The 27,426-nt window shown below is 39.8% G+C and overlaps 3 protein-coding genes across 3 annotated transcripts; 1 reads left to right on the top strand and 2 right to left on the bottom strand.

Annotated features, from left to right (window-relative positions):
• Nucleotides 1-554: 554 nt before the first annotated feature.
• Nucleotides 555-5,094, bottom strand: armc10 (armadillo repeat containing 10). Its single transcript, XM_062421479.1, has 6 exons — nucleotides 4,521-5,094; nucleotides 3,802-3,947; nucleotides 3,504-3,638; nucleotides 3,221-3,397; nucleotides 2,925-2,996; nucleotides 555-2,436 (listed from the first exon to the last, which is right to left on the bottom strand). The coding sequence occupies exons 1-6, from the start codon at nucleotides 4,792-4,794 to the stop codon at nucleotides 2,185-2,187; spliced, it is 1,056 nt and encodes a 351-aa protein (XP_062277463.1). The 5' UTR covers nucleotides 4,795-5,094; the 3' UTR covers nucleotides 555-2,184.
• A 263-nt stretch (nucleotides 5,095-5,357) lies between these two features.
• fbxl13 (F-box and leucine-rich repeat protein 13) lies at nucleotides 5,358-26,001 on the top strand. The gene is made up of 23 exons (XM_062421484.1): nucleotides 5,358-5,411; nucleotides 5,562-5,668; nucleotides 6,854-6,950; nucleotides 7,086-7,153; nucleotides 11,985-12,139; nucleotides 12,474-12,583; nucleotides 13,764-13,859; nucleotides 13,948-14,083; nucleotides 17,663-17,715; nucleotides 18,018-18,118; nucleotides 18,611-18,740; nucleotides 19,224-19,322; nucleotides 19,492-19,612; nucleotides 19,694-19,856; nucleotides 19,942-20,061; nucleotides 20,157-20,280; nucleotides 20,386-20,466; nucleotides 20,841-20,975; nucleotides 21,073-21,236; nucleotides 21,315-21,465; nucleotides 23,564-23,719; nucleotides 24,696-24,859; nucleotides 25,019-26,001. Exons 1-21 carry the CDS (start codon nucleotides 5,358-5,360, stop codon nucleotides 23,618-23,620), a joined length of 2,322 nt encoding a protein of 773 aa, XP_062277468.1. The 3' UTR covers nucleotides 23,621-23,719; nucleotides 24,696-24,859; nucleotides 25,019-26,001.
• Nucleotides 14,244-18,952, bottom strand: LOC133981747 (leucine-rich repeat-containing protein 17-like). Its single transcript, XM_062420590.1, has 7 exons — nucleotides 18,681-18,952; nucleotides 17,218-17,496; nucleotides 16,629-17,102; nucleotides 16,131-16,345; nucleotides 15,407-15,562; nucleotides 14,763-14,904; nucleotides 14,244-14,676 (listed from the first exon to the last, which is right to left on the bottom strand). Exons 2-7 carry the CDS (start codon nucleotides 17,340-17,342, stop codon nucleotides 14,394-14,396), a joined length of 1,395 nt encoding a protein of 464 aa, XP_062276574.1. The 5' UTR covers nucleotides 17,343-17,496; nucleotides 18,681-18,952; the 3' UTR covers nucleotides 14,244-14,393.
• Nucleotides 26,002-27,426: the final 1,425 nt, after the last annotated feature.

Here is a 27,426-nt window from a genome sequence, read left to right on the forward strand (position 1 = left end):
GTGTTTGTGGAGCTTTACCCACACTAGGGACTCAAGAGTCAGAATATCTCAGCTTCTGCTTTTTTGATTTTCCACATTCTTTTTTTAACCTGTGTCATGTGAGTCATGTGAGATGGAAATGCTACGTCCATAAATCAGCGGAATAATCCTTTACCTTCAGTGGTGAGGGGAAAATACAGGTTTTTGTCCCAAATAAGTCAGGACTGTCCTAGCTCTGTGGTGACTGTAGCCTTCATGATAGTGACTAAATGTTGCCTCTCAGTATGTAGTTTCTGGGAACACTTGTTTTTGGTCCTGGGCCTGATGTTATTTGTTAGGTTTTCCTCATCTTTTTGGACTCTAGCAACAGTATTCTGAATGAGGGATCCTGAGAGGAGACGTTTATACTGATCTGACCTGCTGGACATTCAAGTGTAAATACGATCCTCTGATTCATTCCTGGACATGAATCCTCTGAATCTTCCTCTTGTGAAAATGGTAGTGTGTAGTGTTTCTACTTTTGTAAACATGAAAAATGATAATAATAATAATTATAATAATAATAATGATTATAATGGGTCATATAAGGTATTTATTGAATCACAGACATAACAAACATATTTCCCATTTTATATGCAAAACGCTGACTAACTTCATTAAATAAATATGATAATTTAGGTCACGAGCAAATCAGCCTCCTGCTGTATCTGTTCTGGTAAACCATGTTGCCTGAGATATTTAGGATTTGGGTTTAACAAAGTCAGTGTCCAAACATCAAAAATGTGCAGTGCTCACCTGGACTGGCTCATGCTATAAAATTCTTGCATTAAAAATGATAATTGTCACTTTTTTTTTCATGCAAATTGCAGGTATGCACTTACACCCCACCCTCTTCTGTAAATACTGTTTGACAAAGTCAGCAGATGGGTCCACAGCTCCAGTCCTCCAGCTAACATAAGGATCTATCATTTACAGTCTGTTTAATTACAGTAATTGCATAACTTAACATAGTGGGGCTTCATTTAACATTCGATAACTGTTGTTGCTTAACAACCATTTGAAGGAATAAAATCCTTCACGTGGTAAACATCATTATTGTTATTACTACAATGCTGTTTTGTTTTCAGAGCAGCATTTATTATTAAGCTTCATTTCTGTGCGATTTCAGGTGGTTTAAACAATCATAACAGTCCAGATCTGAAGGTGTTTCTAGGCCAGCTGAGAGACACAATCGTATCCTGGTGGTTTCCCCACAGCAGCCAGAGTTGGTGTACCTTCAGAGTCAAAGTTTACCTTGTCAGCATCTTTACCAGGTCCCCAAACCACCTCAACTGTCTTCTCTTGATGTGGGGGAGGCAGTGTTTCCACTCCAAGGTCTTCCCGATACACTTGAACACCTTACCTTGCTACATAATTACAGACTGCCGAGCACCCTGTGGGTTAACCTCACTGTTACTCTTCAAAAGTCACAAAGTCACTGATTTTCAAATGAAATTTAAGAGTTTTCTTTCATTAAGAAAATACCATGGTGTTGAATCCAACATGTCAATACATTAGTGAGGACTAGGGCTGTAGTGCATCCATTCACTGGCATCTCCCAGGAAAGCTAAGGTATGCACTCAGCGACACACTTCTCCAGCTCTCCAGCTAAGTGCCTCTCTAAACACTTTGCAACAGAGGGGTAAGTAAACTGGGTGCTGCACAGGCCATCCTGACACATTCTCTAGAAAACGTTTGGCAGTAGGTGTGGGTTCAAAAATTTCACCTGGAATATGTCTTCAGAGAAACTGCATGAATTTCTCAGAAGAAAGGGCACTGTGGAGCTCTGCAGAAGAAAAGTCTCTTGCAATGAGAAGAAAACTTTTGGGCAGGAGGAAACAGGGAGAGGTGGCCTGTTTTTACACTACTGAGTAGTTTCTTCCTGCTCCAATCCTTCCACTCATTACTCATTAATTAAATAAGAAACTGGAAAACAGGGCAGAGTAGCTGGTGAGGTGGAACAGATGACAGATCAAAGCTGTGTGTGGTAATAACATTGATCTAATGGGTGTAAGCTGAGTGTCCATATGAGGCTACACAGCTTGCTCTTCAGCAGCTTAATGTTAACAGATTCATAATTGAACTGGAAGGGTGTTAGGTTGATGGCTTTGGCAAAATATGTAGAAGCGAAAGCTATGCATGGATACAAGGTGCAGAGAGGGAGATCTATGTCAAGATGCGGGCCACCTGAGCCTGAATCTCCCTGTCGGTGTGTGAAAGCAGCTGGACCAGTTTGCTGTGGAGCTGGGAGGACTCATCTAACATGACCCGGAAGAGGCAATCCTGCTTCCGCCTCAGTTCGTCAGCCACCTGGGCAGAGGGTCTCCAGGCCTTTAAGTTCCCTGCAAACGTCAGCAGTCGCAGAAGCACTACAGGGGCTGTTCGTGCATCAAATAGCAGCACAACAGAAGCGGGTGCCTGAGGCAAAAAGCACACAAGAAGGAAATCAAAATGAGGATTCATAATGACCACAGGCATTGTGATGGTGGCTGTCTCATAAATTATTTACACAAGACTGGAATGAGTCATTAAAAATAATGACTAGTATTTGAGTTACACCGCAAAGGTGTAGACAGTAGAGAGTGAACCTTTGTGACTACTGCATGTTTATTTAGGTCTTTCTGTTGCAATGTTGTTAGGCATAGAGTTTAAAAAGTGAAGAAGCAATGTTTACGCAACACTTACAATTGAGTTTCTGCTCTGTGATTTTTCAACATGTAGTATAGTCATCAAAATCAAAAAAGTTAATTATTAAATGTTGATTTAAAGGAATATTGGACATTTGGACCCCTGACACATTATTTTGCAGTGCTTTTGTTTGTCTTATGACAACTTGCTGTATAAAGACTACACAAATTGTTAAACTTTAATGAGGGTTATCAAATATTGCATTCCTTTATGCTTACCTGAGCTTGAACAATGTCATCCATTATATCTGGGTTAGATGACAAATTTACAAGGACTTTCAAAGCCTGAACCTGAAACACAAATATTACAAGTTCTTCAATAATTGATACTGCACTCTCACACCCATATCTTTGTCTTTGACTATCTTGAAAAGCACCCTATAAGAAAAAAGGCTGTGTTTTCTAATTACAGCTACAATCTTTGGACATTACATAATAGTATCAAAACATTACAAATCATTATATAAGTATATTTATATTTATATAATATATACTTGATCCAAAAAGTTGCTAACCTGTAAAGCTTCATTGCTCACAACAAGCAGAGAGAGTAACAGTGTAATTGATTCCTTCAGCAAGTGTTGATGTTTGTCTGTAACTGAAAGGTTTGTCAGCAGCCTTAGCGCACCAAGCTGAAGGTCCGAATTAACAGGCGACATCTCAATCAGCTCCAGCACTTGTGGCACATAAACCTGCAGGACAAAAAAAGACTTGAAGACAATATCAAGAAGGCAGAGAAGAGGGATGTCACTTATTCTCTGCTACAGGCTACATGCCAACATGCATGTGGTTATGTACCTTCAGTTGTTCCTGGTTTGGGATGTTCATGCACAGATTATTTAAAGCATTCAGAGTCTGCACTCTAACTTCTGCAGAAGGGTCAGAGAGGAAGCCAGCTATGATATGAATCCCCTCAAATTCCCTTATAAGATTCTGTGTGAGATCAAAGATAAAGAAAGAAAAAATACATCACACAGCAGAGAAGAAATATAATGAAACAGGTTGTACACAGAACAAAACAACATAAAAATATTAGGCTTGTTTAGCTAAAAAAATAAATAAAAATAAAGCACAGATTGTTATACTTTTACTTTACCTGATTCACAGTGAAGGCAGCAGCGTTTCCTAAAGTCAGTAAAATCCGACACCGGTCTGATGGATTATTGCTGGTCTGGAGACATGACAGCAGCATTTTCAGGTGCTGTGGCTCCAGGTTGCCAGGCGACTGGTGGATGATGTCACCTGTGGAGCAAAATAGGACTTTAACATATGATGAGCCTTATTATGTGTGTTTGCAATAGGGGAGACTGATTCTCCACCCAGCTGTAGACAGTGTTTATAACTATATGAGTTATTATCAAGCTCTTACACATCAACACTTTTCTCGATTAATGATGAGATGTTTGTCAATAAAATGTCCGAAAAAGGTGAAACATGTCGATTACTGTTTTCCAAAGCCCAAGATGATGTTTTCAAAATGTCTTGTTTTTCTCAACCAACCGTCCACAACCCAAAGATATTCAGTTTACTTTCACAGAGGACTAAAAAAAAACTGAGAATAGTCACATTCAAGAAGCTGGAAGGAGATAATTTGCACATTTTCTTGCACAAAATTACTCCAAACAATTAATCGATTACTAAAATGGTTGGTTACTGTAATAGATGATCACTTATTGTAATCCTTGCAGTCTTCATTTAACTTAAAGAGGATTGACTGTGGTTGCAGGAGTTTTTAAACATGGGTAATTATAAAGAAATCATCTGAACCACTCAGATAAATTTAGATATAGTTACTGTCAGTACTAGATTGGTTACCTGATGCAACATCTCCTTTGTCTGTGTCCACAGGTCGGGCACAGACCACATCCAGCCCGGACACTTTAGCCAGCAGGCTGCCCGGCTTCATGGTAACCTGACCGGGCTGACTGCTCCTGACACTAGCACCTTCACTGGTGGCACTTTTCTTGTTTTTCTTGAAACTTCCCGCGCTGAGAAGTTTGTATATCCCGTAGGAAGCTCCAGCTCCGGCGACTATACCAAGTAGCGCCTTCATATTGCCGAGCCTGGGAGTAACGCTGCCATCGCCCATACTGCTGCTGTTAGCTAACCTCAGCTAGCAGCTAACGTTAATCTACAGACAAATCTGATCACTTACCAGCTAACTAACCCGGCTCATTAGTTAGTAGCTACCACTGACGACAACCCGTCGAAAACTCAACAAAGCCCTCTAAAGCTAATGCTGACAGCTTCATCGCTCTGTAAACTGGACAAGTTGACCGACAAGCCACAGTTGTCAACAATGTTGAGCTGCGTTGTTGCTCCGGGCCGCTCGGAGTGGCCGACCAAAAGTTTCACAGAGTGACTAGCAAATACTGTTATTAGATTTAAAAAAGACCTTTCTTTTTATCACATATGTAGACTATAATGTGATTTTAAAATATTTAACATGACCAATGCGTTGGCTGGGTTGTCATGTGCAGTTAACAAATAAGAGAATGAGCTTTAGTTGTCCAACATTAAATATCAGTTTGCTTAAGTTTTTACGTCTCGTTACCCAGCAACGCTGAATTACCACACAGAGATGGAGAATAAAGAGTTAAATCTATCAAACCCTCATTTAATTTAACATTTAAAATTTATACAAGGCACGATATGGCTTTATCACAGACTGCTCTGAAAGATTATGAACTGCCACACCTATATAAGGTAGGTTCTGTTATGTGGAATGGTGCTTTAGTTAGCCTACATGTAACGCATTACAGATAATTAACGTGAGTTTAGTCATCATCATCTTCACTTTAGTCAACATTCAATTCACTTTATTTATTTGACAGTGTTTAATTTTTTTGACAACAGGCCTTATTGACAGCTTCATGTCTGTCATGTGCAGATGACCCCATACAGTTTCTGAAAAACACTCTCATGGCCCTGCAGGGACATGATAATCTGCAGGATGTAGACTGGTAGGTACACCTCTCTCCTTCTTGGTGGTTCAGTGATATTCCCTGAAACAAACACTTGGTGGCTCACTTTCTCAAGTTTTCTTTTACTCCAGGGACTGCAAACCATGGTAGGGCTATCAAATGTTGAGGAGTTAAAAGTCCATGTCAAAGCAAATAGTTAGTTTCTTCTCCCTGAACTGCATTCACAACAGAAAGTATCACTGAGAGGAAATAGTTAAACAGGAAATACAAAACAAACTAGACAGATGTTTTTGTTTGTGTAAACAGCGTGTCTATCACATTGCATTTTCATTTGCAATATGTTCTGTTTCTTTGCTCACATCCGTGCCCCTTTGTACACTATTAGGAATACATTAAATACTCTGTGGATGAACTTGGACTTTTTTTTTTTTTTTTTTTTACCTTTGCCATTATACAGCTTTAGGTGACTCTCAAACATAACACTGCTGGGTTACTAATGAGCACCAGTGTCCCCAGCACCGCTTACAATTTCAGGCATCAATCATTTAAGACATAATTTATAATGGACGGTAAATGTGTTCTTTGTTGATCTAGATTTTTATTTGAAACATGACTTTTCAAACTTAAATGATTTGTGGTCATTACTGCACACATGCATTTAAAACACAAAATATGTGCTCAAGTGAAATCAACAGGCAGCCAAACCATGTATTACATCTTCCACTAGTGCTGATACTCCATTACCATCTTTCATAGTTTAGTATAATCAATCAGTTACATCTACTTCTACTTGTGAGGTATAATGTGTAAATCATCAATTTACAAACCTAGTCAGAGATACAAATACAATATTAGGGCTGCAACTATGGATTAATCTGTGGATTACTTTTTCAATGAATCGATAAGTATTGGTTTTATAAAATGTCAGACAATGGTGAAACATGTTGATCACAGTTTCCCAAAGCCAAAGACGGCGTCTTCAAATGTGTTCTTTTGTCCCGACTAACAGTCCACTGCTGTCACAGAAAAATAAAAAACTGACAATATTCACATTTGAAAAGCTGAAATCTGAGAATATTGTTGTTTTTCTCTTAAACAGTGACTCCAAACAATCCATCAGCAAAACAGTTGTCAATTAAAAAGCAATTTAACAATGAATGGACTAATTTTTGCAGCTCTAGTTAGCATTATTTGTTTTTGATGTTAACCTTATTCTTTTTTGAGGCACAAGTTTGTTGAAGATGCAGAACAACACACTGCAACAACCTCACAGACAACAGCAGCTGTGGACACTACCTATATGGACCCAGATGATACTATGGTACAGTATAGTTTAGACATGTTCAAGTCATTAAAGTTCAGTTAAGTGCTTTATTTCACTGACAAATCATTCAAACCAAAACTAAAATGGTTTTAGTGCTTTTTTACGAATATTTATTTCCAAATTCCCTTCTAGTTGTCCTTTTGTCTGTTCGAGAAGGCCTACTCCTGTTACAGGACACATTTAACAAGCTCTTGCTTCAGGTAGGTTTACTCTACAGAATTGCAGTGACGACCAACACAAGCATAATAAGATAGTTTGATGAATGATAGGCCATTTTCACTGTGGATACTTAATGTGTCATTGTGTCAATGTTAATAACTTTAACAATGGTCCATTTCTACTTAATTGTCCCAGTAAACCATGACAGTGTGACAGTGAGACAGCATACACAATACCAGGACCTGAAACTAAAGCAACTGTATGGAATCCAGCCATTATTAATTTTACTTTTTATACTAACATGTCTGTAACATGTCAGAATATCAGCTGCACAAAAAGGGAAAAACAGGAGACGTGACCTACATTAGCATTCAGGGAGTTATTGTTTTTCTTGGTTTGTTATACCAAAAGGTTAAAGCTATGTGTTAGCTAAACAAGACTTAAATTAAAAAGCATTTTTATAAATTGTCACCCTTTGTAAGAGTTCTCAGAAAAGTAATACATTACAACAAATCAGTATAAACAACTTTTTGCTGCTCAGATGCTGGTCATGCTTGTTTTTTTGTGACTGAACAAAAGTATTATCGAAAACAAAAACTATTGATGAGGGTTATCCAATATGACAAAAAAACTGTTTAAAATATTTAAATAGGATCACAGTTTTTCAAGTCTGTCCTAAAACAGTCAGGTTTCCCCAATGAACAATGACACACTCTTCTTGTAATCTTTCCTCCTGTTCATACTGACCATTAGAAGATCCCTTCATGATGCACATACAATGTTAGTGATGGAGGACAAAATCTACAGTCCTTCTGTGCAAAAATGTATTTAAAAGTTCTATGAAGCTTCAGCTGTCCAAATCAGTCAGTCAAAGCTTTCAACATTACAATCTTTAGTGCCCATGTTTTGTGATGAGCTTTTCACTGCAGCTGAACAGGAAAACACTGTCCACTGAGACACAGAGGAATTTTCAGACCAAAAAGAGAGACTATTCAAACCGCTGAAGCCTCATTATTTTCAGGTAAGATATTTTCTCAAAATGAGGACAACATTTTTTCTCCCATCACTTACATTGAGAGTGAATTTTGGAGGATCGACAAGAGGAATGATTACAGCAAGCAAACCTAATTTTTCAGCTCCAATTTTCAGTTGAGCTTTACATATTCACAACAAGAGTACTTGTTATAGGAGAAATGATAGCCAAGATTTTCACACTCTAGATACATTTAACAGCTGATTTTTCCTTTCCTTTTTGATGTCTCAGACTCTGATTTTAGTTGAATTCAACATCATTCTGTGTCTTAAATCCTTATTTAGTAGTTCACAATGACTTTATAAAACTTAGTTTAAATCTTATTCAGTCACAATGATAGTAAAGGACAGTGAGATGTGAGAAGTAATTTTCATTTAATAGACTTAAGTTCCAACTATAAACACAAGTTATTTTTACAAGCAAAACATTCTTAAAGTAGTTTTTTCATACCATTTAATGTCTCACTTGAAAAAGTTGATCCTCCTTTACTTTTCTTAGTTCTTTTACATTGTTGTATTTACATTGTCTTCAGGCTGGATTCTTCTGGTCATTACCAGCCTGGCCTTCAGTCATCAGATGTGGTGTATAACGGGTCTTTGATAGAGATACTTTGCGCCTTACATAACCGTTTCTGGATTTCACAATGTAAGCGTTTACAGATGGTGGTAACACATTGGGGCCAGCTTGACGAGGAGGCCTTTTTCTATAGCCATCATTTCCCCATAAGATGCTGTTTAAAGTAGAACCAAAAACATTGGCCGTAGACATAGGTTTAAAAGGTCGTTTGGCCACTTTTCCAGTCTTTTTATTCATATTGGCTGGACGCTTCTGCTCTTTGGGAGGTTGTATGAAGGTCTGTAGAAGGTCAGCTCTGGTCGCTCTCAGATAGCCGTCATTAAGAGAAATGCCTGGCCTTAGTGATGTAGAAAATAAATCGGAGGGATTTCTGGCACTATATACACCAGTTGGAAACATATCAGAGATCATATTCTGGGTTTCAAAGTGCCTGGACATTACTTCATCAACTAATCTTGAAGAGGCTTTCTTTGATTTTGAGGTTGGAGCCAAATTAGCTAGAGAGTTGAAACTCACATCCAAGCCATTAGAAAATGGACTCTGGATATTTTCAATCATATGTTTCGGTTTCTGAATGGCAGAGAATAGAGCATGCTTGGAGAGGTCTGATTTCTCCTCGTATTTTGCCTGGGAATTAAAAACTGAAGGATGATGAACACTGACACTCTGGTCTCCAAGATGGTCATTATGTCTGCTTGATCCTCGAAGAGAGCTGGAAGGTTTCGCTGTAAACATGAGATGAGATTTGACTGGCTGCTTTCTGCTAAACACTTGATTCTGAGGGTCAAGTGGGCTGCTTGCTTGGACACCCACTTGACCACTGCTCCTCAGTTGTGAGAGGGTATCAGAACTTGAGGAAACAGAGACACTGGATACAGGCAGGTGAACAGACGGAGAGAAGTTTATATCATTAATTTCGTTGCCAGCTGTGAGAGGATATCTCTGAAGTAATGGGGCTGGTCTTTCCCCGTGTGTGGGTTGAAGATCTGGGTATTGAACTCTTGGAACACTGATATAGAAACTTTTGCCGTAGGAAGATTGGGGCTTTTCTGGAGTCACTTTGCCCAGATTCTCCCTTTGGAAATATTCATGCATATCAAAATCAGATGGTTTTTGATACCCTGTTGGAGGGTCTTCACTGTGTGACGTATATTTGGGCTGTTGGCTTGTTTGCTCAGAGATTAGAGGAGTTATACTGGATGTCTTACGTGAATAATATCTGAGATCTGGAGGGTTGAGTGGGGAGTCAGTCACATGGGCTCTGAAGGAAAAATCCTCACTGTATAATGAGTTTGAAGAAAATGGAATTTGTTCAGGGAGCATGTAGCTTGTTGACTGGACATCTTCATTTTGCTCATCAGGAGGATACGTCAAAAAATCAGGGGTTTCTCCCAAAACAGCATTAGAAAAATGTCCATAATTACTTGACACATGTTCTGTGGCTGCGAACTGAGGACTGGGATAGATATAAGAGCCCAGTCCAGAGTCTTGGCTCTCATAAGCTCTGGGAGAAATGAGACCCGTAGTAGAGATGACAGCATCAGACACAGGCAGGCTTTCACTTGGCGTTTCATAGTTTCCGCCCTGTTTGCTTTGTTCAAATGCTGAATTCCAGACTTCATTTTCACTGCTATCGTCATGGGCAGATCCTCCTTCTACAGGATCTGAAGACTCTCCTTTAGTATTTTGTGCACCAGAACCCATTTCATTTTCAAGAGTTTGCTGTGCGGTTTGAAAATGTTTACTCGGGTCACTTCCTGGTATTAGGAAGGAGCTCTTCATAGATTCTATAAATATTCTGACATCTTCGATTGTTGGGAAACTGATGCCCTCCACTGGTTCTCCACTGTCTTTTTGTGTATGCTCCTTTAGTAAAAGGCCAAAGGGATGTTGATGACCAGAGCTTACTTGCTCATTTTTCTGCACAAAGGGAGAGGGGGAGGCCACATGCTGCTTTGAGTCTATTTCACTTTGCACTAGCATGTCTTCACCAGGGCTAGTAACAGAAATAACATCCTCTTTGTACTCATGGAGGGCTGGCTCTCTTTGAAGGGGGACAAAGCTCTGATGCTGCATATCTTGTGTCTTATCTCTTGGACTAAGAGAATCATGATTCACTCCAGAAGTAAACTGGGTTGAGGTTTGTGGACTTGCATAGCTACTGATTTCATCATCATTGAGCGAGTAGCCATGTGCAATGTTGTATCCTGCCAAAGAAATAAATAGTGATTACCCTCAATTTATAAAGCTGAACATAGGAGTGAATGACAAAAACATACATACCGTTTAGAGGAGGAAACCGAAGGCAGCCCCATAACAACAGAGTGCAAATCCAAGAAATCCTGAAAAAACAACAAAGTTAGAAAGAAAAAAGTAACATAGACCGAAATTAGCCAAAAATGCATTTCATTTACCCTAAAGGAAGAGCCATGGTAGTGAGTTCAACCACTGGTCCACCTGTAGCAGTAGCAACAGCAGCAGGCTGCTAATTAAAAGGACCCGCCTCATTCTCTTTCCTTTCTTTCTCCACAAAGTAAAGTGAGCAAGGAATAATAGGAAAAGAGCAAGGGAGGGTAGGAAAACCTTTTCGGATTCTGCTTACACTGATTGCAATTAGGCAATTGTAGCCAGCTTGTGCATGAACATCAACCTAATTAGACAAACACAGGTGGAGCATTTACTCACAGAGCTGCATGCTGATGGCTTAAGTATTTACGTATAAAACCAATTCAGAAATCCATCGAGAAAGTGCTTTAAAACATCTGTGGCTTTCATGTTGTTCAGTTGTTTTATAAAAGTTTGAGTTGAATGAATATGTACCACTCACACTTGAAGTGGAGGTTAACTTTGTGGAGTTGATTAATAAACATTTATATTTATAAAATATTCATGATGATACCAAGAGAAACTGACTAAGCTCAGCAGAAATGTGACCCCTTGTGAAAGAGAGTCCTGAATGTTTTCTCTACATCATTGTCAACAAGTTGGCAAGTGCATGAGGCTATTCTGTTTCACAGACTCACTTTCACCTGTCAATTATCAGTGCGGACTAATGCAGTATTGGCCTTTTGTCCTGTCAGTCACCCTATCTGAACCTGCTTCAGTTGTGATAATCATTTTTTTTAAAAATCTGAGATGAGATAATGTTTGCAAATCATCTGTGAATATGATTTCAATGTTGCTGCCTCCTGTCCTGCTGATTTACAGTTCCTTCCTGACAGCCTACCTGGTATTGAATTAATGATGAGCTGTGTTTGCTGCAGGAGGTGGAAGAGCTACGCCACACAGAGTAAGAGAGATACCAAAGAGCTCGCACTGAAGATGGACATGACAAAGAAGCATTTTGAGAGGAAATGCAAGCAAGCTGCTCTCACCAAATGGTCGAGTTGGGTAAAATTATACAAGAAGATACAGGCTGGTAGGTGAAATAGTCATTGTGAGAAGTATTTGCTGAACTGATGTTCATTTTTGGTTTTTGAAAGCTGTGACTCAACATACACTGTAGTATTTTCCTGACAATAATTTCTTCACCACTTTATACACCCACTCCTGTGACTCACTTTGTCCCCTGCACTGTTAAACTGTGAGCCTTGACTTTACTGAGTAACTTAATTTAGGATCATAGTATTGTTGCCATAATTTAGCCCACATGTTTTCCTCTGCTATCATAGATGCAGATGCACTCACTTGTTTTTTGTTTTGTTTTTCAGAAGCTTTGGAAATTTTAAGTTTCAAATTTCTTTTCATTTTAGCTGCCATCGAAAAACTTGAGCAAGTTGTTAACACTGCCCGTCTTAAGCGCATCGTAGCTGCATGGCAACATGTTGCAAAGGACTCCAAGAGGACAAAAGAGTACTTCAAGGTATATATTTATTTGGAATTTTTGTGAAAAATGAGATGTGCTTTTGTTTCTACATTTGCGTGTGTGTGTGTGTGTGTGTGTGTGTGTGTGTGTGTGTGTGTGTGTGTGTGTGTGTGTGTGTGTGTGTGTGTGTGTGTGTGTGTGTGTGTGTGTGTGTGTGTGTGTGTGTGTGTGTGTGTGTGTGTGTGTGTGTGTGTGTGTGTGTGTGTGTGTGTGTGTGTGTGTGTGTGTGTTAAAGAGGTTGGAGCAGGGTTTCATTGAGATGGGCAGCAAAGACCACCAGATTGGGGAAGGATGTGATGGACTCTCAGTGCTCCCCAGCAGCCTCTCGTTGAAGGTATGTCCTTTTACAGCAAATTGCATTCAGTTGTTTTTCAGCCAGTTTCTCCATGTTTCACCTCGTAGTTCATGAGCCTGGTTTAATTCACACAGAGTGAGATGATGGCCTCGGATTTAAAGCTGGAACAGCTTCACTTCTCCTTTCTCTAAGCAGGCAACGATGAGATCATATCTCGTGTGTAAGACGCTGAGTGGCTTTCACTATAAACATGCTCCCAGTCTCTTTGAAGACAGTTGAATAAAGTCAGTTGCATCTCATTATGGTCAAGTACACCTTTTAACTACCCATCTCTTCAGTAAGGACTGTGTTTGTGGGCCAGCTCTCTAGCTATCTATTGCTGTGTTTGGGTTTTGTTCATATAAATAATAGTTTTGTAATTGTTGAAGTACTTTCACATCAGATGCTCCATAGTTTATAAATATTTTGAAACCTCCACTGAACATGTTATACTTTTCACTCTATGCAAACTAACCAGTTGTAGGCCATGTTTATTTTGGCTTCACGTTAGCTGGCAAAACTGAGGACTGTTCTGGCATTGTTTGCTCTGGTGTTTCTGTCCAACACGTCTCCCGATAAATAGCTCTTTAGCATGACTATGTTTGGAGAAAAAGAGGGGCTGCTTGTACACTTATTTTACTCTGCCTTACACAATGGCAGTGACAGAAGGGGCATAGAAGCCTCCTGTTGTGATATGGGTGGCTAACATTGGCCAAATATTTCCAAAGAAGCTGCACCTTTATGAAAAGAACATAATAAAAGAACATAGAAGTTAATTGTGGGGGAAAAAGTACCTTGAGGTATTTAATATATAAGGACATTTAGATATTTTGTTTTCTCCAGATCTTTCAGTATCTAGAATTACGAGACTGGATAAACTGTGCAGAGGTGTGTTGCACATGGAAAGCTATCATCCAGTCAGGAACACTGTGGAGCCAGGTCTGTTACCAGATTGCCTTTTTATTTAATTCATACTGTTGTACTGGAAACGGGAGTATAACTGTTTCCTGATGTTTGGCCTTGTCAGATCAACTTCTCTGTGGAAAAAGACTGGATAACAGACGGCACAATGAAGCAGATTCTGCTGAACTACCGCCCATTTGTGATTCATCTCAACCTGCGGGGCTGCACGTCCTTAAAATGGCAGAGCTTGAAATGTATCAGTGAGTATTCCAGATTGTGCCTGATATGATTCCCACTGTTACTACACTTAGTTTTTATAGTGAATGATTTGTGTGTAACATTTAGTTTTCACTAAAGGTGTGTCAACTCATACACATCATGTTCTAAAAACCTCAAAATTAGTCAAAACAGTCAAAAAGCTGATCATTCCTACATTTTTATTAACAAAACATAAAAACAACACTGTTAAAGGTATTTTTTCCATCTGATACAGACTGTTTTACAAAACTGAAAGGAAATAAAAGAAGGGAATTGAAAGAAGTCAAATTTTAGTTCATATATTCACTTGAATCAGGCCAGTCTGATGATGTGGTGTCTCTGAGGCGCTCTCAAGTGGCTCGGCTCCAGCTCCTCCTCCAGCTCTGCCTGAGCTTCCAGAGGTGTGTTCCAAAGCTCAGGGTCTGTTTGGTCTTGATCTGATCTGTTGTGTTGTCTGTCCTTAGGGCACTCTCTATTGTAGGAATTAACGTACTCCTGTACGCTCTCACCAGCATTTTCAAGAGGGGAGTGACATAGCAGGCCAGAGTGCCTCACCCGTGGGTGCAGACGCAGCCAGTACACCATGTAGTGGATGCTGAAAAGTGTCGACAACTTTAAATATGTTTTTCAATTTGTCTCAAGCTAAATTTGATTTGTACACTTATGAGCCGAAGAACCCACCTGTAGTCACACATCCAGGGGTTTCCTCCCAGCTTCAGCTGTGACAGGAAGTAAAGGTCTTCAAGAACCCCGTACATGACAAAATGCAGGTTGTTGCTAGACAGATCCAGCTCATTCAGGTGCAGGAGCCCAAACAGGGAAGCTGGAAAGAGAGAGAACGTGATGCATGGTGCACAGTATGTATGCATTAGTTTCTTCTTTCTCTGAGTACAGTTGTATTTAGACCTGTTGAAGTAATTATTAACCAAGAGTAAAAGTCAGTGGTCCAATCAAATTGAGATTGGAGTCTGTAGGCGGAAGGCTGAGGTTGTACAGCTTGTGTCTGCATCACTTGAGCACAGTGATTACTTTGTCTGTTACCCTCTCAGCTTTCCCAAATGTAAACATAACTAATACTGTATATACAAGGATAGCAGAGTGCCCACTGTCTCTAAAAATGTGAAACAGAAGTTATCAGCAGTTGCATAACATGTTCTCAACCTTTTGGCCCCATATATTATTAATAAGGCAAAGAAAAACATAACTCTATTTGTGCACGCTGTCATCCTGGATATTACTGGATATAATAATCACATACTCATAACTCATATTCACTGATTATGATTAATAGGTACACTAATAATAACACACATGATAGGTCGTACCTGTGTCAATGTGCTCCATGTTGTTATTACTGAGGTTAAGCGTTCTCAGGCTCCTCGCAGCCTGGAAGTCTCTGGCTTTGAGGTGATGGATTGAATTATGAGACAGATCTATGTGAACAACATCGTCTGGAATGCCTGAAGGCACCGTGGTTAGACCTGAAGAGAGGAGGGAGTCATTAAGGGATTACTCAGTCACATTTGATTATTTTACCTCTGCCAAAATACATGTCTTTGCTTCACTCATATTTTCAGTAATTACTTTTTTAATTAGCTGAAAGTATGATTGTTTTCATCTATACTATTCACATTGGTTTTACTGACTGCTCTGGTGAATACAACAAGAAATCTTCTTGAGATTCCACTTTTATTACTGCAAGTGCAGCAACCAAAAAATTGGCGTAGAGACAAATCGAGGTTCTGTCTCTATCCATCACCTGGATTTGATACTAAAGTCCAGACCTTTTCCAATAGGAGGTCTATTCATAGGTGAAATTAAAATTAAATGGTAAAGAAGCAAGCAACATAACGTTGAATAGAGAACATCTGCCATACCAGATGTGTCTGACTAGGAAAATCCTTTGAGAAATGGAGGTTTCGTCAGTCAAGTCATGCAACAGTAATATATCATCAACATCATACGAATTCTCTGACATGACTTATATTTCCTAACCTCTCTGTTGTCAACCAAACCACATGGCAGTTCATAACATGATTCTGAACTTGCCTCGCCCACTGCAGTCCATGCGTATTTGGGGGAAAAGGTAGATGTGGCAGGATGTGGTGGCATCTGGCTTGGTGCGAATTGGAATGGGCTCTATAGGGACAATGTGATCTGTGTCTTCGTTCTGCGATTCGTCATTTTGGTCCATCTCCTTACACAGTAACTCAGGGTTCACTTGCTTCAACTTCATGCTTCTTAGCTTGACTGGTTCTGCACACCTGGCAAAAGAATTACAGTTAAATTGTTGGGATGTTAGATGGGATTACAGGAGCTAATCTTCTCTTCTTACATTTCATTTTTTTTATATTATTGGAAACTGGACTGGCAAAACCTTCTGGAGTTCAAGAGATTTACTCAAAGGATATGCAGCCTGTTCATCTAATGTTTTCTAGTAAACAGCTTAATGACTGTTCATGATTCGGAGACACATTAACAACTTGTCCATACAGACTGTCAAAGGCCTTTTTGTGAAAAAAACCCCTAAACAAACCCAAAACTGACCTGGCATGAACTCCCAGATTACGATTGCTTGGGACCTGAATGGTGCGTACCAGACTATCCATTGAGCAGAGACAATTCCAGGGATTATCATATAGACGCAGGTAACGTAGATTTGGCATGGGGATGAGAGCCTCCTCATTAAGTGTACCTAGGCGGTTGTGCTGTAGCAGCAGGGTTGTAAGGTGTGTCAGACCTTCAAAGGCCCCCTCCTCCACCAAGGAGATCTTGTTCTGCTGCAGGTCCAGACTGGTTAAACTCTCATAACCAGAGAAGACCCCGTCATGGAGGACTTTAATCCGGTTGCGGGCTAAAAGGAGGTGTTTGGGTTTTTTTAACCAAGTGTGCGAGGCGGGGATGGAGTTGAGGCGCTGGTCTTGACAGTCCACAAAAACATCTCCAGATTCTGTCAACTCTAAACAGTTAGGTGCTCCAAGTCTGTCGGGGCCCGATCGACTGTGACGCCCACCTCTTACCCTGACAGTTTTGAAAAACAAATTTTTAAAAAATATGGCTTGTCAAGGCCTGTACATGGTCATTAGAGTCGGAAAATATTGGGTTGAACAAATTAGACCCGGGAGTAAATCCATACCTGTCCCGTGTGAGTTTGTGTCGGACTCCTCTGAGGCCTCTTCCCTTTCCCGATCTTTTCGTCTCGGTGGATGGGAACAGCAGGAGGAGCAGGGAGGCAAAGAGGAGAGAGGAGGTTACACGCATCCTGAGCCCTGCGGGGAATGTCTTTTCAGTAAGAAGAGCTAGAGCCCAAGCAGGAGTTTGGGATTACAACCTTATGACAAACAGACTTGGAAACAGAAGTGATGGGTCAAAGGGCAACAGTGTTGTTGTTGATGGAACGCAGCTGCTGCCGAGCCTGTGGAAGAAGTGAGAGGTAGTACATTTTGTAAGAGATAGGAACAGTCCAGGAATGCATACAGCTTTGAAGCAAACCAGGAAACACTTCATCTAATTTCTTACATAATGTTTTATGGTACTTTTTTATATTACAGCTTATAATATTTTGCATTTTGTTATCTCAGGTCAATGCAGAAATCTCCAGGAGCTCAATGTGTCAGAGTGTTTCAACATTACTGTAAGTAAAACACTGTTAAGACTACTAATAATGGTTGGTCAATAACAAAAGTCCAACTCTATTATCCTTTATCATTGTTACGCTGTAGAAGCAGCTGACTGATATGAGTGACACAATGGTTCAGTCCCTGGTCTCATTTTTCCAAATGGTTTTAATTAGTTTTAATCATTGTGATATTTAAATTAACTTAATGAAAAAATTCATGAAGACACTGTAGCTTGTAATTTACTATAGGACACTGTGTCATGTATACTAGTAACAGCAGTCTTACTGACATAATATTTTCATCTGTGCTCTAACAGGACACGATGATTCAGAGAATCATTGAAGGCTGTCCCTGCCTGCTTTACTTGAATCTTTCTTGCACACTCGTAACAAACAAAACTCTCAGAGAATTGTCCAGGTAAACCTCCACTTGTGGCAAAACCACCATGTCATCAGATTTATGCTCTGAATTGTGTTCCAGCTGACTCGCATATCCAAATGAATAGCAAAGATTCTCCTTTTCACTGGCCTCTCGCCATTCAGTTCCCAGAATTATCCCATTTCTGTTTCCAGTGTGCAGCCCACTGCTTGGACAGATGTGACCCTCATAACTATGAAATTGTATGATTACATTGTTAACAGATTTGCACACTGCAAATATTTTACCATAAACTGTCAGTTGCTCTGTGTCTTGGCAGTAGTATTAGGGAAACTGTTTTGTAAATATTTCCCATTTTACCACAGTAATTTGAAGATATTTACTTCCAAATGTGATGTCACTTTTGCTTTCCTTGCAGATCATGTACACACCTTTTTACTCTTCTTAAAAAACAGCTAAATAAGACTGTCAACACAAATGATCAGTCTTCAGTTTCTTTTGTAAACTAATTTAATTATTGGTTTTGAACAGAAACTGTCTCAACCTTCAGTACCTCAGTCTGGCCTACTGCTACAGATTCACAGATAAAGGCTTTCTGTACCTGAACACAGGAAAGGGCTGCCACAATCTCATCCACCTCAACCTGTCCGGCTGCACTCAGGTCAGTAGTTAGTCTCCTCTGGGTATATATGACAATCTGGCCAGCTCACAGATTTTTGCCTACTGAAAATCCAAAAGTTTAGTGTTCAGTTCGCATTGGATAAATCCAGCCACTCGTCTCTGCTTGCACGTGTCTCCTCTTGTTTCTGGCTGCACACCATTTGTACTCTGTTCAGTCAGAGCTCAGAGCGAATGAACAGAGACCTGAAGGAGAGGGAGAGCAAATGGCAGCTCTGGCCAAGTGGAGGGTTGGGTTTACACAATCAACTGGGGTCCACCCGCTCACCATGTGCACACACTGTAACATAACACACATTCACCGCAACATGAACTGCACCTCCCTCTGGGAATGTGCCTTAGTTTGGTTCCAGATGTATGGTTTCACTTTATGGGGCCCTGAAAATGTGAGGAGAGAGCAAAACTGCATCCAGGAGAATGATTGAGATTCCAGTGTGGACACATTTTTTCCTCTATCTCCTCCTAGATGACGGTAAACGGGTTCAGATACATTTCTGACGGATGCCCTTCACTCAAAGAGATTGTGATCAATGACATGCCGACACTTTCAGATAGCTGTGTCTTGGTAAGTTTGTTCATTTCTAACACATTACAGGTTTCACAGATCTGAAATACTTGACGTAAAAAAAACAAAGTAGACAGAAAAACTTTGTCAGGTCATTAATTATTGTTGGCTACACACTCTTAAACCCATGCAGCAGAGAAAAGTTGAGTTTGTTACCTCAATTTAACAGGCCCTGATTGACAGATGTCGCTGTCTGTCTTCCATTTCTCTGCTGGATGCACCTCATCTATCCGACATCGCTTTCAAAGCCATCGCTGAAGGAGCCAAACTTAAGACTTTCAGCACTGAGGGTGAGATAATTTTGCATTGTGCAACCTTCATTCCCACGGAAAAAATAAATATTCTGCCTGTTCTACACATGTGCACTTTAGGTAACAACCAACTAACAGACCTCAGCTTGAAGGCCTTGTGCAGCAGCTCGCACAACCTCAGCAGACTCCACGCTACAGAGTGCCCCAGAATAACTGATGCCAGCCTCAAGTCTGTGGCTATCCTCAAAAACCTGCAACAGCTGGACATCTCAGGTTGCAACAAGTGTGTGTATTTGTGACTGCAGAAGTGTTACATCACACATCTTAGAAGCTGCACCTTTTTCATTTTTGTGTATTGTGTATTTCAGAGTGACTGATAAAGGGATTTATTACCTAATCGAAGGTTTCTCAGCCACCACATTGCGAGAGCTGAATGTTAGTTACTGCAATCACATCAGTGATATCTCTGTCATGAGGATTGCAAGAAGGTATACAGCATGACTGCACACACACACACAAACATATCTTGCCGTGTTACAGTGTCACAGCAGCTCCTTTGTGTTGCATGTGTACGTGTTATCAGGTTGTGTAAGCTGCACCATCTCAACTTGAGTTACTGTGAGAGACTGACCGATGCAGCTCTAGAGTGGCTGAGTGGCAGCTCTGTCTGCTCTATAGACATCAGTGGTTGCAACATTCAGGATCAGGTACTGTTTGCATGTTAAACATTATTTTTGAAGAAGAGATAAATGGCCTTTGTGGTGAGCAGCCTGTAACTTTGTGTTTGTTTTTTTTGTTTTGTGTTTTTTTAGGGACTGGCCGCCCTCGAGAGAGTTCGATGGAAGAAATTAGTTCTTGCTGAATGCGTTCGTGTCACAGATATTGGCATTGAGGTACAAATCTAGCTAGAATTTCAAAACATGGCTAAATGTGACATTTTTATAGAACAGATTACAATTTCAGTGCGTCCAAGTTTATGTCCTTGTCCAGTGTTTGCTAACATCAGCAGCTGACAGGAAATAAACTTGTACCCAAACTGTTTCTTGGAAAAACAATTGCAACAAAATAATCAATAATTTGCACAGTTGTCTTACTTTCTGCTATTCCCTCTGGGAAAAACATCTCTATATACTTGATGTGCTAGATATACTATATGCTAGATGTGGTTCCCCATTTCCTTCCTCATTTATTGTATTTATTTATGCTTGTATTAATTCACATTTTATTCCAAATTTCTTTCAATCTCATATGTTCTTAATGAGGGAAGAAGCTGTGCAAGAATGCGAGAGATCTGGAGCATGTTGATGTGTCTCACTGTGTAGCTCTGTCTGACCCAGCCATCAGAGCCTTTTCTTTTTACTGCAGAGGGCTAGTCACACTGCGGATGTCAGGTTGTCCGAAGGTACTCTCGCTCACAGTCACACACAAACTGTCTGGATAAAGTTGATTGTTTCCCATTTTCATCTCATGCCACATTTTTCTGTTTCCTTTTGCCCCAGATGACAGATATGGCAGTGCAATATCTGACAAGTGGAGCTCGGTACCTGCGAGAGCTCGATGTGAGTGGCTGTGTTCTCCTCACAGATCGCACTCTGCGACACTTAGAGAGGATCTGTCCTCCACTCTGCTCCATCACGATGGCCTGCTGCAGAGGCATCTCCAAGTAAGAGACAAATGTAGAAAAGTACTGCAAAGTCCTGCAGTGGAAATTTTAACGACTGGTGGGTGTGTGTCTCCTCAGGTTGGCCGCTTTAAAATTGCAGCCACATGTGCAGTACTGGGAGCACAGCAATGACGACCCTCCCTACTGGTTTGGATACAACAGGGGCCAAATAGTGCATCCAATCACTAGACCCATCAAGACGGATGAGACTTGGGGACAAGAGCAGCAAGTACAGCGAAGATATAAACACATTTAAATAACTCAGGACAACTAATGCACACATTTGACAATCACAGCAGAAATGATTTTGGGCATATTGTATACTTTATATCATAATATATTAAGAGCATCATTATAATACATTTGAAATAATCCACACAAAAATTAATCAGATCTTCACATTCAGTCTAGGTTTAAATATACAAGGCTTGGCTAAAATCTGAAATCACTGGTTTACAATTAAGTTAAGTCTCAGCTGTCTATCCTCTGTGTATTTAGGCCACAGCACTTTCAGTCATACAGTGTTTGTTGACTGGTCAAAATCTTTTAATACTGTGAATCACTCTTGTTTCTACATAAATTATCTACTTATTGGCCTTTGGGTCATTTACTGTTTTATATGAATGATATAATATTGTTTTTAAATAATTTAATTCATTTTAAATTTTGATTTATCTTTTTTAAACAGTGTATGACTTTTGTATGCAGACAACACAATTTTGTTCCACATATTCTAAAGTGTGCCGTTCTGTATAATAAATCTTTCAATGCAATTTCTACATCATAAATTAGTTTTAAACTCTGAAACAGTCAATTGTATGTTGCTTTAAAAGTGCTTAAATTCCAACCTTTATATACAGTATATTAAATAGAAAGTATGAATATGGCTATGAGTATGAATACATTGTAATTTGCAACAGAAATAAGAGACACTTCTTAAATTCTTCCTTAAAGCAAACTGTTTTGGATTACAGAGATACTATCTGTTCACCACTCAGCTCTAATTATTTATCACCAGTGACCGCAATATCACACCACTGTGTGGATACAAAAGTTAACTGGCCATCTTTAGACATTTTAGCACAAAGACATAACCATCATTGGAGTCAATGTATAACTGTTTTAACTAAATTTCTACATTTTGTTATTAACACTGCTTGTCTGTGGAATGTGTTTGTCTTTTTCCTTTTTGTTTATGCTCTTTACATTAAAAAAGCTGCATTATTTTGCATGGAAATCTTGATTCATCCTTTTAACTGAACACCTTGTAACTGCATTAAACCTCACGTTATTCCTACAGGTTTTCTTCTAGTGTTTGGATGTGTTTTTTAATGCAGGACCTAAACAGTTAATACTCTCTAATAATAACAACTAGAGAGACGCAAACTCAGTTTCTGCTTCATGCTCCGATGAAATGAAGCTCATTAGTTGAAACAAGTGACAGATCCTGTGCATTTTCTCAGCTCATTTGGACCAATTATTTGAAGCACCTTTTTGAATATGCAAAGAGGATTATGGGAGGGAGACGTTGGAAATGATTCATATTAAGTGTCAAGATAAGCATTTCTTAATTAGTAACTTTCATTAACTACAGCCTGGTTATTAAGAGTGAACAGGTGTGATTTATAGAAGGATTTTATGCAGGTATAAGAGGAGAGGTGTATGAACCGTTTCAGTGCTATTGTCACAGTTTGAGACTTTCAATTGTAGTTTTTATACTATTTACATAGTGACATACAATTATTGGCAAGTAAACATACAAAAAATATGAATAAGCTGGTTTTAGTTAGCATTCATAACTATTTGACAATTCACTGCAAACCAACACCGGTCTGCAGTTACACAGAATATTAACATAGAATATTTCTTAAAATTTTATAGATGATACAGAATTTCCTCATTTAAAGTATGCAATAACCTGAGCTCAGAATTTTAAATACTTAAGTGAAGTAAAGATGCATCCAACATCAGTAAAGCCTCAGTACAGTGACGCAGGATAAATATTGTCATTCAGCCTCCCAGCTTCAAGGTCTCAAACCAGCTTTGAGTCTTCAGGTGGACAGACCCTTTGTCTGCCTGAACTTTAACCCACTGGTCCACTGGAGACTCTGTGTTCATGTAGCCTGAGACAGACAGAGAACAGGGGAAATGAGAGAAATATATGAAACTGGCAGATAATGGAAAGGAGGCATTACATTCTGAGTTTATTTACTTGTTAGAGGGTTTTGCACATTATTTGTGCCATGAGGTGTCATGTAATGAAAACTTAATGGCTTACCAGTAACTGTGGTTTGAGCATCAGCTTTGTTGTTTTGTACTCCATGCAGAACAACCTCTGGGCTGACATCCACCGACCTTCCATAGAGCTCCACCCCTGCTCTTAATGAGGAGGGGACGCGCACACACACCACTCCTACATGAGGCAGGAGAATGAGGGATAGACTAAGAAAAGGTGGAATGACTCAAAAGACAGAAGCACACAGGTGAATTTAAAAAAAATATATACTATGTGTTTACCTCCCTGGCTGTGAAGATCAGCACTGCCACCGTCTCCCACGTACACATCAATGTTTCCACTGTGAGATGAAACCTTCAGGAAACTATTTGAACCATCTGCAAAAGCAAAGCAACCTCAGATGTTTTGCTCTTAGTCACTGATAGATACCATACATAGTTGATTGTGTAATCAGAGGAACAGCTTACTTACCTATAACTGTATCTCCTGATACGTTCTTCACAGTGGCGTTACCTTTTAACCAATAAAAGCACAAGGTCAGTGCTACCCAACGTTACTGTATTTATCAGTTTATCTTCAGCCACCAACAGGCAGCTTACTAAATATTTAAAAGAGTGTAGCGTAGTTGACAGGGAAAAAGTCTTCAGCATAGACTGTGCATCACTGAACAAGATAATTATTTCCATGTAGTCTGTGATGGAGGCTCATCTGTGTCAGGAATAAATTAAAATTCTAAAAGGATGACAAATATGGTTCTCTTCACATTACATTACATTGTTAGTCTTCCAATCTACCTTCGAGAATTAGTGTGTTTTTATTTTTATTTTTACAACTTACACGTTTTATGGCTGCCCCCAAAACAAACAAGTACTTAATTTGTGTTGAACTGCAACCGCATTGCACATAAATCAACTCTGTTTGGATCAGAGCAGGCATTCCTAACATACCCAATTCACGAGCTGTTTTTAAAAAAACAAGCTACAGTAATGAAGTCATGTTCCTGAAAATTTTGGGATTCACAGGCAGGTTGACCTACACTGGCTCTAGAGTTTAAACACCACCCAGGCTAGCGCTAGACAAAAGCCAAATTAATGGTATGAAACAGATTTGATCTCTTTACACTTGAGATTGGCTGTCAAACTAACCAAGCTAACTGTATAAATGTGGATAAACAGATGCTGCTGTTTGCTCACCATGTACATTACCCAGTTCTACTTTGCCAGAGCACGAGGAGACACAGCTGGACTCTGCATATATGGCTTTGACCTTCAGCGGGCCGTGTTCTGTTGAAACATTCATCTTGGTGCCCTGCAGCTTCTTGACATCCACTGCCTGCAAACATTAAACAAACTGATCACTGCGCAGGGCTGCAGCCAGGTGACGTACAGTACGTATGCAAACAACCAAGAAATTACTTTTTTCAGTTATGTCATAAAACTCAATGCTTAAACCACATAAACCACATAAATCCTGTACTCAGGCTGCTGCTGCCCCCTAATGTCTGCTGAGTGTAAAAAAAACAATAACGCCATCTTTCCTTACACAGTCTCCACATGTGCTGATGTCCACGTTGCCATGGATAGTGCCCACACCTGTAACATGTCCTCCACGGGACTGCACCTCAACCTGATGACCCTAAGATACATCAAACAAGAGTGAGAATATGTCAGCCTGAAACACATCCTACTAACTCAAGAGCCCTCTTCCATACTGAGCATCTTCAATCCTACAACAATCAGCCTGGAGGGTATTTTAATGTCATCTTGAATTAGGTGATTTAGGTCTAGTTGTGGACTGTTTGTGGCTTCTTTTGTTCATGTTTTGTGCTGTAAACCAGCTAAAGGTGTTGTTGTTGCTGCTGGAAGGTTTTGAAGCACACACAGTATTGTGAAAAGGTTTTAGGCACTAAAGGTCAAAAGTGAAGTTGCTTTCAAAAATAATGCCATGAATCGATTTATTAACCAATTTACTTCACACAAAATTCAGTAAACAGAAGAAACCTTAACGAAATCAATATTTGGTTTTGAGCATGCTTTGCCTTTAAAATAGTACCAGTTCTCCTCAGTGCACACAAAATGTTTCAAGCTATTTGGCAGGTCGGTTGTCCCTGCATCTTGGAGAGCGTGTCTCAGTTGCTTCTGTCTCTTCATATAATCCCAGACTGACTCGATGATGATGGTATTACATAATGGATAAGAATCTCAACATTTAAGTGCCTAAAACTTTTGCACAGTCCTGTATATTATGCCAGCCATTGAAGACACGTATAGCGTATATAGTATCCGTACAAATGTAGCTGGGTGAGCTTTTCAGACATGCCTAATTTAAGACCACAATATCTGATTTTGAGGCTAATTTGATAGTTTTATGAAGTTAGGAAGAAATATACTTTTTCCACAATCAGTCAAATATCTGCAATGTGAATATGATAAATTAGACAAATAAATTGCTTATCAGAAGGTGATATCAGTCAATAAATTAGAGTAAAAATGACAAGATATCAGACCATCTCCTTTTCTTTTTATTGTATTTTCTGCAATAAACATTAGTTAATATTGTCACCTACCTTGACAGAGTGCAGCAAACAGTTGCCTTTCTCTGTCTGCACTTTGCAGATATCACACTCCATTTTCTTCACTTGCACGTTGCCTTTTCCTTTGGTGGTAATAAAGAGATCTGACAGACAAAAGACACATACTGATGTAATGTGATGTAATGTTCTTTCCTGATGTAAAGAACACATACTGACTGATGTAATGACACCAAGGGTCATTTAAAGTCACCCTCCACTCAGAAATATGCCCTTTCTTCTTTTTCCTACAGTTGAATGTTTGAGGTTCACTGTGCAGAGTTTAACACTTGAAGGCTGTTTTCACCTTCATCTGCAAAAAGTAGAAAGGTTTCTCTGAGCTCATTAAAAATCCATTTTGAAGGGACGGGCCAGCATGATTTGTGACATTACAACTAGTTCTGAAGCCAATCCTGGTCCAATATTCAACTTACACAATGTAGGAACTTGGAATGGACTTTACAGTGAAGTAGGAGACATCTTGTGGCCACCATTTAAACTTTTGAGATGAAATATGTTTGCATATTTATAGATGCTGGACTTTTTAATTAAGAAGAAAGAGGAGATACCATTTTAAGGATTTAAAAATACACACGCAGTATAGTTCCACGCAGAGTATTTTTATATCTTAATATTGTGTGGAGGGGATCTTTTAGTATCAGTATTTCATAAGAGATACTCACTACTTTTGATTGGTGCGGTCAGTTCAATCGAGAGGTTGCTGTTCACCTGCTCAGCAGAGATGAGCAGCTCCTTGCTCGTCTCATCATAACGGACGTGCAGGAGATCCAGGTTGACCTCCTGACCTCCACCGGCTCCGTGCACTGTGACAAAGACTCGGTCGGCCTCGGGGAAGTCGTGCGGGTCCAGCGGGCTGACGGATATGCTGCAGTCCAGATGTGCCCGCACTGTGCTGAAGGGGCTCACGTCCAGAGCCCACTGCTTCAGCGGCTGCTTCTTCTTATCATCTTGAGTTGGGGTCATCGTGGATTTCACGCAAGCAGAGACGGAGAAGCAACGTGGGGGGACTGTGAAGTAATCGGGACTGGCCGTCAGGCACCAGGAGCGCAGGAGCCCCACACATGTCCGCCGGCCTGCTGAGCTCCAAAACATCTCTGTCACCGCCCGGTAAACGAGCTCATTTACACCACACACAGATGTAGTTACAACCACTGAAACACACAAACTAATCCTGCCATTCAATCAACATGAGCCCTGTTAACACTGTCAAACGTCTGTTTGATAGATCAACATTTCCGGTCAGTTTTCAGACTAAAAGCGTAATTTACCATCACAACAAATTAAAACATGTTTATAGTCAGTTAAGTTCTTCAGCGTTGGTATTACCAACTAATTGGCCAGATTATCCTGAGCTGCAGCATTCC

The sequence above is a fragment of the Scomber scombrus genome, chromosome 6 (genome assembly GCF_963691925.1).
Source record: "Scomber scombrus chromosome 6, fScoSco1.1, whole genome shotgun sequence".
NCBI classification, from domain to species: domain Eukaryota; kingdom Metazoa; phylum Chordata; class Actinopteri; order Scombriformes; family Scombridae; genus Scomber; species Scomber scombrus.

Coding starts and splice junctions, on each gene's coding strand:
- armc10 (XM_062421479.1), bottom strand. CDS start 4,794: ATGGGCGATGGCAGCGTTACTCCCAGGCTCGGCAATATGAAGGCGCTA. Junction 3,398..3,503: donor CAAACCAGGAACAACTGAAG/GTACATAACCAC, acceptor TTTGTCCTGCAG/GTTTATGTGCCACAAGTGCT. Junction 2,997..3,220: donor TGAGCAATGAAGCTTTACAG/GTTAGCAACTTT, acceptor TTTGTGTTTCAG/GTTCAGGCTTTGAAAGTCCT.
- fbxl13 (XM_062421484.1), top strand. CDS start 5,358: ATGGCTTTATCACAGACTGCTCTGAAAGATTATGAACTGCCACACCTA. Junction 12,584..13,763: donor GGACAAAAGAGTACTTCAAG/GTATATATTTAT, acceptor TGTTTTCTCCAG/ATCTTTCAGTATCTAGAATT. Junction 21,466..23,563: donor CTTGGGGACAAGAGCAGCAA/GTACAGCGAAGA, acceptor TACTCCATGCAG/AACAACCTCTGGGCTGACAT.
- LOC133981747 (XM_062420590.1), bottom strand. CDS start 17,342: ATGCGTGTAACCTCCTCTCTCCTCTTTGCCTCCCTGCTCCTCCTGCTG. Junction 17,103..17,217: donor CACAAACTCACACGGGACAG/GTATGGATTTAC, acceptor CAAAACTGTCAG/GGTAAGAGGTGGGCGTCACA. Junction 14,905..15,406: donor CATGGAGCACATTGACACAG/GTACGACCTATC, acceptor CTCTCTTTCCAG/CTTCCCTGTTTGGGCTCCTG.